Source organism: Periplaneta americana, chromosome 17 (assembly GCF_040183065.1).
Source record: "Periplaneta americana isolate PAMFEO1 chromosome 17, P.americana_PAMFEO1_priV1, whole genome shotgun sequence".
NCBI lineage: Eukaryota > Metazoa > Arthropoda > Insecta > Blattodea > Blattidae > Periplaneta > Periplaneta americana.
Genome location: NC_091133.1, coordinates 109879374 through 109893288, shown reverse-complemented (window position 1 = coordinate 109893288; position 13915 = coordinate 109879374). Strand labels below are relative to the sequence as shown.

Genomic DNA, 13915 nt, shown 5'->3' with positions numbered 1-13915 from the left:
TAATATCAATACTGTCATCAAGAGCCAATAATACGAGTATGTGTGTATAAATTTTCTTGCTTTTTTTTTTTTAAATATTTCTCATGAACACAATCAGAAATCTCCTGAATTCTCTTCTGGATATTTAGTCGAGAAAGAGCAGTTCTGAAAATTAATTAACAACTTTCATTGGACAAATTATTTCAGCCACCTTGATCATAACGCTTTAAAAAAACTCTCCTCCGTTGGAAGGCTTAACAGAAAGAGCTATTTTGCAAATCAAGCTTTCAGGTATAATCCCTGTAAAGTTAATTTGAATGATTTCGAGGGAAAAATTGTTCCGTGGCCGGGTATCGAACCCGGGACCTTTGGTTAAACGTACCAACGCTCTCCCAATTGGGCTACCCTGGAACCCTACCCGACACCGATCCAATTTTTCCCCTCTATATCCACAGACCTCAAAGTGGGCTGACAACCGTCAAGCAACCAACATTGAGTGCACACTGACTCTGTGTGGTTTACTATTACGTACAGTGACGTGTGTTATGCAAATCAAGCTTTCCCTCGAAATTATTCAAATTAACTTTACAGGAAGTTATACCTAAAAGCTTGATTTATGCTGGGTTATCATCATCATCATCATCATCATCATCATCATCATCTTCCTAAGACTTGAAAAAGTTCACATGATTATTATAATTTTTCAAATTTAGATAAAAAAATCGTATCACATCCCAGATTAACATTGGAAAATGATTCTAGTTACTCAAGATACTCTTCATTTATCTGTATTTCTATGGCAATGATGTGCTATATGTATGACTAACGCAAAGTTCAAAATAGATATTTTAAATAAGTGCCCCACAACTATACAATAATTAACATCACCGAGCGAGTTGGCTCAGACGGTAGCGTTTGAGACTCGCATTCGGGAGGTCAAGGGTTCAAACCCCGTGGCCGATCAATTAGACTGGGGATTTTCATGGGTTTCTTCTGTCATAAAGGCAAATGCTGAAATGATTCATCACCTTCTCAATCATCAATATCATAAATATCCTACAAAAACCTAGTACAATCAGTTACATGAACACAAGCCACCTACAACACGTTCACAGCATAACCTTGTTCTATCAATTCCATTCCATCAAACATCTTTCTACTCTGCTTCCTTCATAATACGTTCCTGGAATTCCTTGTCACAGGAAATCAGGAGCAGTCGGAGTCTAAAATCTTTTAAGTACACTCTACTTAGAAATGTTTTTAATGAACAGAACTAGACTCTTGCGGAAGTTTCTAAACAGCCATATATGACCAAATTGTTATTCTTTCTCCTCTCTCGTCTTCTTTTTTTTCTCTTTTCTTGTTTTTATTCTCTTGATATATTACTTAATCATTTGTGTTTGTATGCCATTTAGTACGACTTTGTTAATCAACATTTTCTGTCTTGTAACCCACATGTATTCTCCTATTAGTATATTAACTGTAAAATAGGCCTATATCTCAAGTGAATTAATCGTCAAATTTATATCGGGTATTTTAGGTCTTATAAATTGTGTGTTTGTGTGGGTGTGTGAGTGTGTATATTCCCCTTATGTTATGTAACTGATTTTGATTATGTGTAATTTTCTGCTTTATTTTATATATTATGTAACCGATTTTGACTATTTGTAATTTTATATTATGTAACTGATCTTGACTATTTGTAATTTTATATTATGTAACTGATCTTGACTATTGTAATTTTCTACTATATTTTATGTAATTTCTAAGGTATTTTCTTTTGTGTTGTTTTGTGATCTAATTTTGTATTTCATGTATATTATTGAAACCTCGTTAAGTGGAAGAGAACGCCTAATGGCCTTAACTCTGCCACGCAAAATAAACCTACTACTACTACTACTACTACTACTACTACTACTACTACTACTACTACTACTACTACTACTACTACTACTACTACTACTACTACTACTACTACTACTACTACTACACACACAATAGAAACAGGAACTCGACAATAGTGGAAACGGTCTACAGGTATACCTACACACAAATTCTAAACACGCGATATTGTCACAGATGTTAAAGCGTGTGTAAGTAAAGTTTAATAATAATAATAATAATAATAATAATAATAATAATAATAATAATAATAATAATAATAATAATTACTTACTTACTTACTTACAAATGGCTTTTAAGGAACCCGAAGGTTCATTGCCGCCCTCACATAAGCCCGCCATCGGTCCCTATCCTGTGCAAGATTAAGCCAGTCTCTATCATCATATCCCACCTCCCTCAAATCCATTTTAATATTATCCTCCCATCTACGTCTCGGCCTCCCTAAAGGTCTTTTTCCCTCCGGTCTCCCAACTAACACTCTATATGCATTTCTGGATTCGCCCATACGTGCTACATGCCCTGCCCATCTCAAACGTCTGGATTTCAAGTTCCTAATTATGTCAGGTGAAGAATACAATGCGTGCAGTTCTGTGTTGTGTAACTTTCTCCATTCTCCTGTAACTTCATCCCGCTTAGCCCCAAATATTTTCCTAAGCACCTTATTCTCAAACACCCTTAACCTATGTTCCTCTCTCAGAGTGAGAGTCCAAGTTTCACAGCCATATAGAAGAACCGGTAATATAACTGTTTTATAAATTCTAACTTTCAGATTTTTGGACAGCAGACTGGAAGATAAGAGCTTCTCAACCGAATAATAACACGCATTTCCCATATTTATTCTGCGTTTAATTTCCTCCCGAGTGTCATTTATATTTGTTACTGTTGCTCCAAGATATTTGAATTTTTCCACCTCTTCGAAGGATAAATCTCCAATATTTATATTTCCATTTCGTACAATATTCCCGTCACGAGACATAATCATATACTTTGTCTTTTCGGGATTTACTTCCAAACCGATCGCTTTACTTGCTTCAAGTAAAATTTCCGTGTTTTCCCTAACCGTTTGTGTATTTTCTCCTAACATATTCACGTCATCTGCATAGACAAGAAGCTGATGTAGCCCGTTCAATTCCAAACCCTGCCTGTTATCCTGAACTTTCCTAATGGCATATTCTAAAGCGAAGTTAAAAAGTAAAGGTGATAGTGCATCTCCCTGCTTTAGCCCGCAGTGAATTGGAAAAGCATCAGATAGAAACTGACCTATACGTCTCTGCTGTATGTTTCACTGAGACACATTTTAATTAATCGAACTAGTTTCTTGGGAATACCAAATTCAATAAGAATATCATATAATACTTCCCTCTTAACCGAGTCATAAGCCTTTTTGAAATCTATGAATAACTGATGTACTGTACCCTTATACTCCCATTTTTTCTCCATTATCTGCCGAATACAAAAAATCTGATCAATAGTCGATCTATTACGCCGAAAACCGCACTGATGATCCCCAATAATTTCATCTACGTACGGAGTTAATCTCCTCAAAAGAATATTGGACAAAATTTTGTACGACGTCAACAAAAGTGATATTCCTCGAAAGTTACCACAGTTGGTTTTGTCCCCCTTTTTAAAAATAGGTACAATTATGGACTCCTTCCATTGTTCTGGTACAATTTCCTTTTCCCAAATAGCAAGTACAAGTTTATAAATTTCGCTATATAATGCACTCCCACCCTCTTGTATTAATTCTGCTGGAATTTGATCGATACCTGGAGACTTGTACTTTTTCAGATTTTCTATCGCAATTTCGACTTCTGAAAGCGTGGGTTCGGGTATAAATTGCTCAGCAGTTTGTATTTGAATTTCGTCCCGATCATTTCTATTTGGCCTATGTACATTTAGTAGTTGCGCAAAATAGTTTTTCCATCTGTTTAGGATTGATGGAGAGTCTGCAAGCAAGTCACCATTCTCATCCTTGATCACGTTTACCCTTGGCTGATATCCGTTCTTAAATTCCTTTATACCCTTATATAAATCTCGAATGTTTTTATTCTTACTATTTGTTTCTACCTCATTCAGTTTTTCCTTCAAGTAACCTCTCTTTTTATTCCTAAGTGTACGACTTGCTTCCCGTCTTTCATTGAAATAATTATCTCTCTTCTCCTCAACTGGATCCTGTAAGAATTTCAATTTTGCCTGTTTCCTTCTTTCTACTACCATGCAACAATCTTCATCAAACCACGGTTTCTTTTTCTTAGTTTCATAATAACCTATGCTCTGCTCAGCTGCAATTTTGATACTATCTCTGATATTTTCCCACACGCTATTAACATCTAATTCTTTCTCAACTTCGTCGGAACTTTCTAAAGTGGCAAACCTATTTGAAATTTCGACCTGATAATTTTGCTTAGCTTCCTCGTCCTTTAATTTCAAAATATTGAATTTAGTAATATTAACTTGTTGCTCTACTCGCTTGGTTACTGATAATAATAATAATAATAATAATAATAACAGTAAATCTTCGTACCTGGATTTATGCATAAAGCAAGAAATAGGATATATTGCTTCATGTCTATCTGCCCATAAGAAGTATTCTGAAGAATTATAATTATATAGTATATCTGCAACTTCGGCTATATCCATGCTTAAGACATAATTAAGTTGATTGTATAATCCTTGTTATTTCGTCACCGTTAATTAATTTTAAATTTACGATCACCATTAAAATATTACTTGATATATATCACTCACAAAGAACACTTTACGTCTGCCGATGCTCGTCGTTAATGTAAGGTCGTATTTTAATTGAAATGAAGTATTGGAATTTAAATAATTCGTTGCATATTTGCTGCATTAATTACAGAGGCTTGAGCTCCGTCGTATCTCCCTGTACATTCTGCAGGCTATGGTTCAATCCCCAGCGTGAAATGGAATTAATTTTTCTTGTATATGGATCACTGTTTTTTTTTTCTTGTTTTCGTGTGACCAGCACGAAACCCTACCTCATGTTCTTGGCTTTTGTCACTATGGAGATTTCCTCCGAAACACCAGGCATCATTTTTGATAATGGGCAAAATAGCATCTGCCATCAAGATCAGCGACAGCAACCTAGAAGTTTATGAAGAATTCCACTGTGTCGCTTCCAATGGGAGTTACATAATTGCTGTTGACCGCAATAGGAATATGGGGATCAAACAATACGATTCGAACTCTGCAGTAACCATCTTTTGGAAGTCGACAAATAGGCGAAACAAATTTATGGACCAACATCTGACTTCTTAAAAAATTATCACTGGAGACAATTGAAATTATGGGACTATTCATTGGAAGCTTAACAAAATATTTTTTCTTTTTTTAATTTTTGTGAACGATTTAATTTTCCGAGAACAATCTGTAATAGTAATATGCGTTACAAGAGCGGTATGTTGAAGTTTTCATGTTCGAGGAAAAGTTTGAAAAAGCGAAACGTAGTTGAGCTTTTTTAATTTCCGAGAATTGATTGAAAACATACCGCTCGTGTATCGTACATTATTTTGGGCGAAGATCCTTTATTACATACCTGAAATAGGAATTTCTAATTAGTTGCAATGAAATCTCCATTTTGGCAAATTTGAAAAACAAAAATATCTATCTTCAACATTGTTGCTTTAAAATGTTTTCTGTGTTTACTATACTCCAGCAGGCCGTGATATAGGTCTGTCTTTTTTATTTCCCCAGTCTATGAGTCTGGAATCTTGTTGATTTTTTCACGGCTTCCTTAATGTTACTTGCATCACGAATGCAGTAACTTTAGTGGAGTTGTAGAGTTTACTTAATTTTTGCAAATATTTAAAAACAATAATTAACAGTGCAATTTATGTGAAATTGCAGTGGTAAGTTTCCAATTTATAATTATTACTATATTGAACGTCTCTAAAAATAATATGTTAAAAGCCTAAAGCAGTAAAATCAATATGTCACTTAAGCGGTAAGAAGAGGGAAATTATTATGTGTTCGGTTGGGAATACTGAATGTGGAATTTTAGACTTTCAGCGGATTGGTTTTGTGCGGAAACCAAGCAAATACGCACGATCTCGCACAAAAAATTACCCTTGTGGTCCTTCAGTCATCTATTCAGATTTTTAATATCATTTATATAATACCAGCACATAATTTCAATGATTTATACATTTGTTGTGTGTACCGTAAATTTATGTTTATGTACTCCTTTATTATTTAGTATTATTACATTTTATGTATATTTTGTCGTTTTAGACAGACCACCCTGGTGGTAAGTTTTGTAAATTAAAATTATTATCAACAATGTACGTGTTCATAATAACTTCTTTTGTTTGCTCTTCTGTGAAGTTATACCCTAGTGTTAGACAGATGGAATTTGAAACAAAAATGTAGGTACTATTGCGATGTACCGAAGTACAATTTTATCACCATTGAAATAATATTAAAGAATTTCGTTTTCTAAAATCTTCTAATGAAATGTTCAACATAAAACAAAGATGTAATAAAAATAGTGATAAAAGCGACAAATCTTCGTCCGAAGATCATTGCTTCCGATAAATTCCAACATTTGGTACTTTGACACTGGAGGATTTGAACATTGTTTTTGTCTTCCTATTCTGATTGAAATTTTGTAATTTTACTCTAATGATCTGTTACGTTAGTGGAAACTAAAAGATTTAGTGATTTACACCTACGTGGAGGTTCTGTACTATAACTAGTATTTTTAATTTAAATGTCACACTGTAATACATCTGTTTCCGATTCTGAAGCATTTGCTGTAGGATATAGCAGTGAGAAATACTTTGCTATGAGACCGAAGCAGACATTGAATTAGGTATTTTAAAATGCAGTTCAAATGACTTCCGTAGTTTCAGTGTCGCTATCTTATGATGCATCGTATATGTTAGGGGGTGAAACCATTCCGGAAGTTAACAAATGTAAATACCTAGGAATAACATTTAGCAGGGATCTCGGCTGGGGGGAACACGTTACTGACAAAGCAGGAAAGGCATGGAGGGCGTTACACTTTGTGATGAGGGTACTAAGGAAAGGCTCTGATAAATCCAAAGAGATTGCATATAAATCACTAGTTCGTCCAGTAATGTAATATGGTGCTGCATGTTGGGATCTTACAGATTAGAACATATTAAGACACTGGAAAAGATTCAAAAACGGCCTCTCAAGTGTTGTCGTAATAATTCACCATTAAAATGGGACACACTCACGGACCGGAGAATGCGAATTCGATTATGCGCAATGTTCAAAACATACAGAGGTGAGCCTGCCTGGAGCGAAATAAAAAATAGGTTGCAGCCGCCAAATTACCTTTAAGGGAACGACCACTCACATAAATTGAGGGAAAGAAGACAGAGGACGGACAATGGAAACTTTTTTCTCAATCGTATTATCAAGGATGGAATGCTTTACCTGCAGACTTACTAAAGGCTTTACCAATGACCAAAAATGTATTTAAAAATAGGCTTAAGTACTTTACTAATAGACGGTAGTATATTATACACATTAGTTAAAGGGTGTAATTGATGTCTTGTTATTTGAAGTGTTCTATCAGTGAGGAAGTGTTTTGTGTCAGTGAAGTGTGTAGTGTCAGTGAAGTCTATTGTGTAAGTGAAGTGTGTTGGCGTCAGTGAAGTGACTGTGCAAAGTATTCGAACAGTGAAATGGTTAGAAGTGTTAGTGAAATCAGGTAGAATCAATGCAGTGAGTGAGTTGACAGCGAAATAAGTGTAGTGCCGAAAGGTACTTGTGCAGATGTGAACCTGCCAGACTCGTGGGTCTTAGTTCGAGCTTAGGGTTAAGATTCAAATTAGATTTACTTTAAATGTTATTTTAAGTGACCATGCTTCATTTTAATTTAGGATGCTCCTTGTTATTATTATTATTATTATTATTATTATTATTATTATTATTATTAATTATTGTTTTTTATTAGTTGTGTTTATTATTAATTGTCATTATTGAGTGTAATTAGCTACCACTGCCACCGGGTATATACCCATTTGCAGTGTGAATAAATACATACAAAGAAGAATTTGCAGTGCTTGGACGATGCTCATGAAAGTTCCTTGAACATGGCTTTATGTCTTCATTTCTGAGCTCAACGTGTGTAAAAAGCATATGAGATTTTCGGGGCATACTCCTTCCTTAGAAATGGTGTTTCGTATTTCTGGGACACAATTCAGATCATTCACAACTAGATTCAGTCTGTGGCTTGCACTGTGGCTAGCTGATACCTATTTCTCCTCCATTGTTTGAAGTTTGAACTACACCATCTCTGCAGTAGTCGAACACGCATCCTAAACCTGAGCGATGCACATGACTACATCAAGATTTTCGTTTGTAGAAAGCTATTCATAGCAGCAATTATACAGGGACATCATTTTATTTTTACTTCAATTTTTATTGTACCTGAGTTTTTGATTGAACTTCACTTCCACCCCCTCTACTAGTAAACTTACAATCGTTCGCCACACAGAGCCAAGGCCGCGTATGCAGTACTGAGTTAGTGATTATAGTACGTTTCAGAAATATGTTTTCGTTTTCCAGTGACGAAAGAGCTTTCAATATTGAATCATATTTTTGGATAGGTACTGTCGTCCGTTTGCCTACGTCGCATCCCGATTTCCCTCACCCGCTTCTGCTCGCCCCTCTGTAAAGTCTAGTAGCTGGTCTGTCTTAACTCTTTTCTGAAAACATTAATTTCTGTTAGGAATTGGACGTCTACGTAATATTATACAACTGTTTAAAATAACTTATGTAAAAGGGCCTCGTTAAGTAATTAACTGTCACGTTATCCCCCTCTTTCTACGAACCTGCGACATAACCACTTGGACGGACAATAGATAGCATTTCTGAGTAATTTTATCTTTTTGGTTCGGGCAGAAGTGAAGATTAAATTTACAGTACATAAAGTACCCTTTTATAGAGTAGGTACAGAATTATTTCAACATGAGTTACTCGTACGAAGGACGAAACTGGTAATTGGAATTAGGTACAATAGTCTATAGTGCAGTAATAGGCACAAAAGAACTGAAGCCTGTATCGAAATGATCGGCAACCATTTTAAAAATGTATTTTATATCCATATTATGATTATTTTTCAATTTAACTTCATTCTCTATATTGCACGCTAATGTGCTGTAACAGTACAATATACACTGCATAATTAATACGTCCGATTGAATAGCTCAATTCGTGAGTAAAAACACTAAGTGTTAATACAGTACTGTATTTTGATTAAACAAAAAGCTAATGAAAATTATCAAACTCAAAATTGAGATATTTCCCAGTTACCATAAATGGATGAACTACTTTTCTTCCCTCCTATACCTAGTAAAGTGATTTATATTTTACGCCAGTATCATCGAACTCCAATCTTGGAAGGGGAAGCAAGCGGTGATTCCTGTTCTAGATCTTTAATTCAAAGATATAGCCAGGTTAATATTAAAAATGTTTGTAAAAATAAAATGATGTCTCTGTAGTTTTAGCTTCTATGGCAGCCAGATCCATTAACTAGTGTAATTCCTCGTGAAGAGTCGCGCCTAATTTCGTAAAGTATTCCGACACCAGTTGACAACTACTTCTTCCCTATACATCGCTATCCAGTACGCTGTAGTCATGTCTTCTTTGCGTCACTGTCGATTTCATATGTGAAAAACAACCAGAAAAGAAGAATAAGTTAATTTTGATTAGCCTATACAGAGAAGTGTATGATAAGACGAAGTTCTTATTGCTTTTAGTATATTTTGCTGTTTAAATTCTTGCTTGGGGGTGATTACCTGGTTGGCTATTTTTCCGAGGTTTTCCCCAACTTTCAGGAGTATGTCGGGTAATCTATGGCGAACCCTCGGCCTCTTCTCACCAAATACCATCTCGATATCACCAATCCAATCCACGCGAAATAATCGAGTAGGCTATCTGATACAACGTCGTTAAAGAATCAACCAAAATGTTGATAACCGAACTTCATTTTGAATTAAATTTAATTGAGAACACCTTGATGAACGTACTTACCTTAGTAACGATACTGAATCGCATAATCAATATCGATAGTCCCATAATTTCGAAAGGATAGTATAGATAGCTAAAGGATCAATAGGTATCTCTATAATTAATTAAACAGCAATTGCACTATATTGGGTTCATTATCGGTGAAGATGCTTGTATTTATTTTTTTTCGATGCTCCACTCATTGGATATTTTCAGCATTACTTTACATGAATATTCATGAGTGTGTCTCAAGTCCATTTCCTTCACTGAAAAATTAGCAGATACGGAAATTTTGTCTCCAAAAAGTACACAGTTCCGATGTTGTATTTTAAGCGATATTTCTTATCGATATTGAAGCTAAATGGCAAAGCTCTTACAATGTGCAAGATTACGCCTGCCAACCTAACGGCAAACAAACGAGTCTTCTCGACTCCTCCTGCACTGCGAAATGACACAGTTCCTTTCAATGTGCAGATTTACACCAGCCATTTCTTCCTCGTCCCGTTCCGTGATCACTTTGATCACATTCCCTCCCCTCGCGTATGTGATACCGAAGAGGTTACGTCCAAATTCGGTTTTCCCCTTCAAACTTTTCTAGAGCTCCTTCAGTGGAGCAGCGTAACCCGGAGTGAGACGAGTGGCCAACAGGCTTGGAGCTCACATATTTAGTTTCTTACAGCCCCGAAACCCTTGCAAGGACGCGTTTTACGTACCTTTTTAAATTTGTCCTCCCAGTTCTCCTCTTTCAATTCAATTCGATATTGAATTCCATGTTACTCAACTTCCACCCGAAAAGCTTTTCTCTGCCATGATTTCCGTCCACACAGCCTTCTTGCGGAAATAATTCCACAATTTACTTGTGGGAGGAGACATTTTAGCTGTTTAATCACAAGACCAATAGCTTACTATGGTTAACTACAAATAAGATTCTTCTTCCCGCTTTCAATTCTTTTGTTTCGATATACGAGTACGCAGGTAGCTATTTTTCTGTCGATACAAGGAAAATATCGAAATCTCAATATGGAATCCAATAGTCGATATCCCAAGTTATGCATCGATATTGCATTATAGGCCTACTTACAGTATATCGATAGTGTTGCAACGCCGCTATGTGTGCCACGAGACATTACTGTCTGATGATTGACGCAATTGCTACTTTCTTGTGTTCAGAAATCACGATATTTACAGTAATGACCTCCATGAAACTCTTTGCTGTTCTGATTGCTGCTTTGTGTCACTGAGTTCAGACATTGTTTCTGACCGACCAACAGAAATAAAAAGTCAACAACTTAGAGAAGTAATAATCTTTTACTTTAAAACTTCAATATAAGCATTGCAAACAGTGTTGTGGATGTCCTGATTCAGTTCTTCTGACGTGGAATCTTGCTGAAGCGTCTAATCCACTTCGTAAAGCGAGATACTTCCAGGATCTTAATTGGACCCCATCCTGTGCAGTTGTGAGTACCTTCATATATCATGCCCCACTGGACATTTCCCACCATCATGGGCCCTCCAGAGTCGCCCTTTGAACAGAAAACATTTAAAAAATGCGAAAAAATAACGAATGTTGTAATTTCACAATTTCCACCTTCCTTAATGATTATAGTTTATTTTCTGAATAATAAATGGGGGAAAACAAGAAAGATGCTAATTTATTCTTCTAAATATGCAAAAAGAAAGTATGTATGCGTTTAAAAGAGAAAACCGTAGAAATATGCATTTTGCAAATTAAAGTTTTCTTCATTCCGACATAAAAATCATGATCGAGAGAGATCCACTTCTACTTTTCCAATATGCCAAATCAGTAAAAACATCCAACCGCATGAAGATCCGCGGTCTACTTATGACTAAATGTAGAACACTTATCAGTATAGAGTATGAAAAAGTACGTATATTGTAATACTAGTGTAGAAAGGCTTGCATTTAGACATAATGTGTGTCGTTGGTTGCAACCCGAAGTTCACCAGATTGCATATCATACGAGGATTGCAATCAGCTTTTCTACACGTAGGTTATATGCTGTTTTATACTACCTTAATTTTATAACATAAAAATGCATAGTAGATAGTTACAATATTTCGCTTAAACTCACGATCCTAGAAGACGCAAATCGATCAGCATTTGTTAGTTTATTGCCATGGTCAGATAACCTTTTTAATTAGTAATCGTTGCTTTTGTTTTAACTTTATTTGGAACAGATGCATTATAGGACCCACCCCGAGTATTTCATAGTATCGATTATATATTGTATACTTTCGATAATTATATCAAGTATGCCATCTAAACAAAATTAAAGCATACTACAAACATGTATCATTTAATGAAAACAACAATGAAATTAAGTTCATATTAGTTACCTTTGATGTATTATATTTCATTCAAAATTAATTTAAAGAAATAAACCAAAACTGAACTTAAAACTTAAAACATTTTACCACGTAAAATACTAATTTTACTCTATTCATACTACAAGTACTAGTACTAGTATTTCACAAAAACACTTTTTTTTACTAGGTAGTATTTTTCCAAAAAATTAAACAAAACAATTGGTGTAAAAGCAAGCATTTTACCATGGACCTCACTGGTGATGTTCCGTTTCATTTTCTCCGTTATCCAAGTGATTTCACAGAGTGCTAAGACACGATGTTCCTTTGTTTATCATTTAACACCTAGCATTTTCCATTGACATCTCCACATGAGTGCATCTCGTTTACTTTTACATTTCTTCAAACTCATCCCGCAATTACATGTTTTACAGAACATTTCACTCCTAAATAAACCACAATCACATAAAAAAACCATAGAACATATCTGTATTCATGGATAGAGCAAGTAAAATGGTTCTCTTTATAATTTCATAATTTACAATTCTAGGCATACATTTTAAGCCAACAGGAATAATGTGATCTATTTATTTTTTATATTTAACTGTAACATTCGAAATTGCCGCATGATTAAAATCAAACTATTTTACAACAATATTCGTTGGTTGGCATCATAATAGAAACGATATAATATATCGATAATTTAATTGATCGAAACGCTACTTCTGTAGACCTTTTTGCAGCTTTGCATATTCTTACATTTAGGGTGGGTCCTATAACGCATCTCTTCCGTTTATTTCAATAATGCGGAAAATAATGCAAATTATTATGGAAATTCATGAAAGTGAAAAGGAATTGAGGGAACTGCACTAGATATTGCTGAAGCAGCAAAGAGAGTGATAAACCAGTTGCTTCATGAAAAATCTAGAAAATGATAGGCCTATAAGAGGGAATACCAATAGTTCACAATTATACGAAATGTTATGTTGGAGTATTTCCTAGAAAAATCTAAATTAATGAAGACTTCAGCTTTATGGTCTACTTATTCAATGTTAAATGTTCGTTAAATTTGAGTCACAATACTGATATATCCAAGTGCTGTAATTTGATTGCATTTAAATTGGGGTAAAAATCCATTTAAGATGTATTGGAAAAGCCTATGTATATTGAATAAGCAGTCGCAGAGATCCGATAAGGGGTGGTCCTTGAGCTTGGGGGTTGAGCGAAGGGCTAACAACCCATCACCGTAAAAAACAGCTTGTTACGAAGCCTCAAAAAATGTCTATGGGGGGGCTGAGACGTAGATGGGAGGATAGTATTAAAATTGATTTGTGGGAGGTTTAATCTTGCTCAGGATAGGGACCGATGGCGGGCTTGTGAGGGGGCGGAAATGAACCTCAGGAATCCTTAAAATCCATAAGTAAGTAAGTAATTGAAAAAAAAAACAGCGGTAAAGTGTTGTGACGGCGACGTGAGGTTCGATCTCACGACCGACGGAGGAAGGGCGCGCGGCAGACGGGGAGCATCTGCATGCTGAGAGGGCAGAGGGTGTGTATTACGGCAACGCGGCGAGGGGAGGTTGCGCGCGCATCTGCTACCTGCCGAGTGAGGATGGAAGCAAACTGCTACGTGCGGAGTGAAGGGGGGACGGACCCTCCCGAATCGTCCAGAAGTCCGTCGAAGTGGAAATTCAGATTATTCGA

The 13915-nt window shown here is 35.7% G+C and overlaps 2 protein-coding genes across 5 annotated transcripts in view; one reads left to right on the top strand and one right to left on the bottom strand.

Moving 5' to 3' along the window:
* The window catches only part of BBS9 (Bardet-Biedl syndrome 9), a 399441-nt gene that overhangs the window by 69084 nt on the left and 316442 nt on the right, over positions 1-13915 (top strand). The window lies entirely within an intron of this gene.
* Positions 1-13915, bottom strand: part of LOC138693063 (chymotrypsin-1-like) — a 58650-nt gene that overhangs the window by 26199 nt on the left and 18536 nt on the right. Inside the window, exon 7 of one of the 2 annotated variants that reach the window (XM_069816631.1) lies at positions 11178-11411. The exons of the other annotated variant lie outside the window; for it this stretch is intronic. Coding sequence (XP_069672732.1) covers positions 11250-11411 — 162 coding nt within the window. The 3' untranslated portion in view covers positions 11178-11249. Of the gene's footprint in view, positions 1-11177; positions 11412-13915 lie in introns of those variants that run through there. 2 annotated transcript variants of the gene reach the window in all.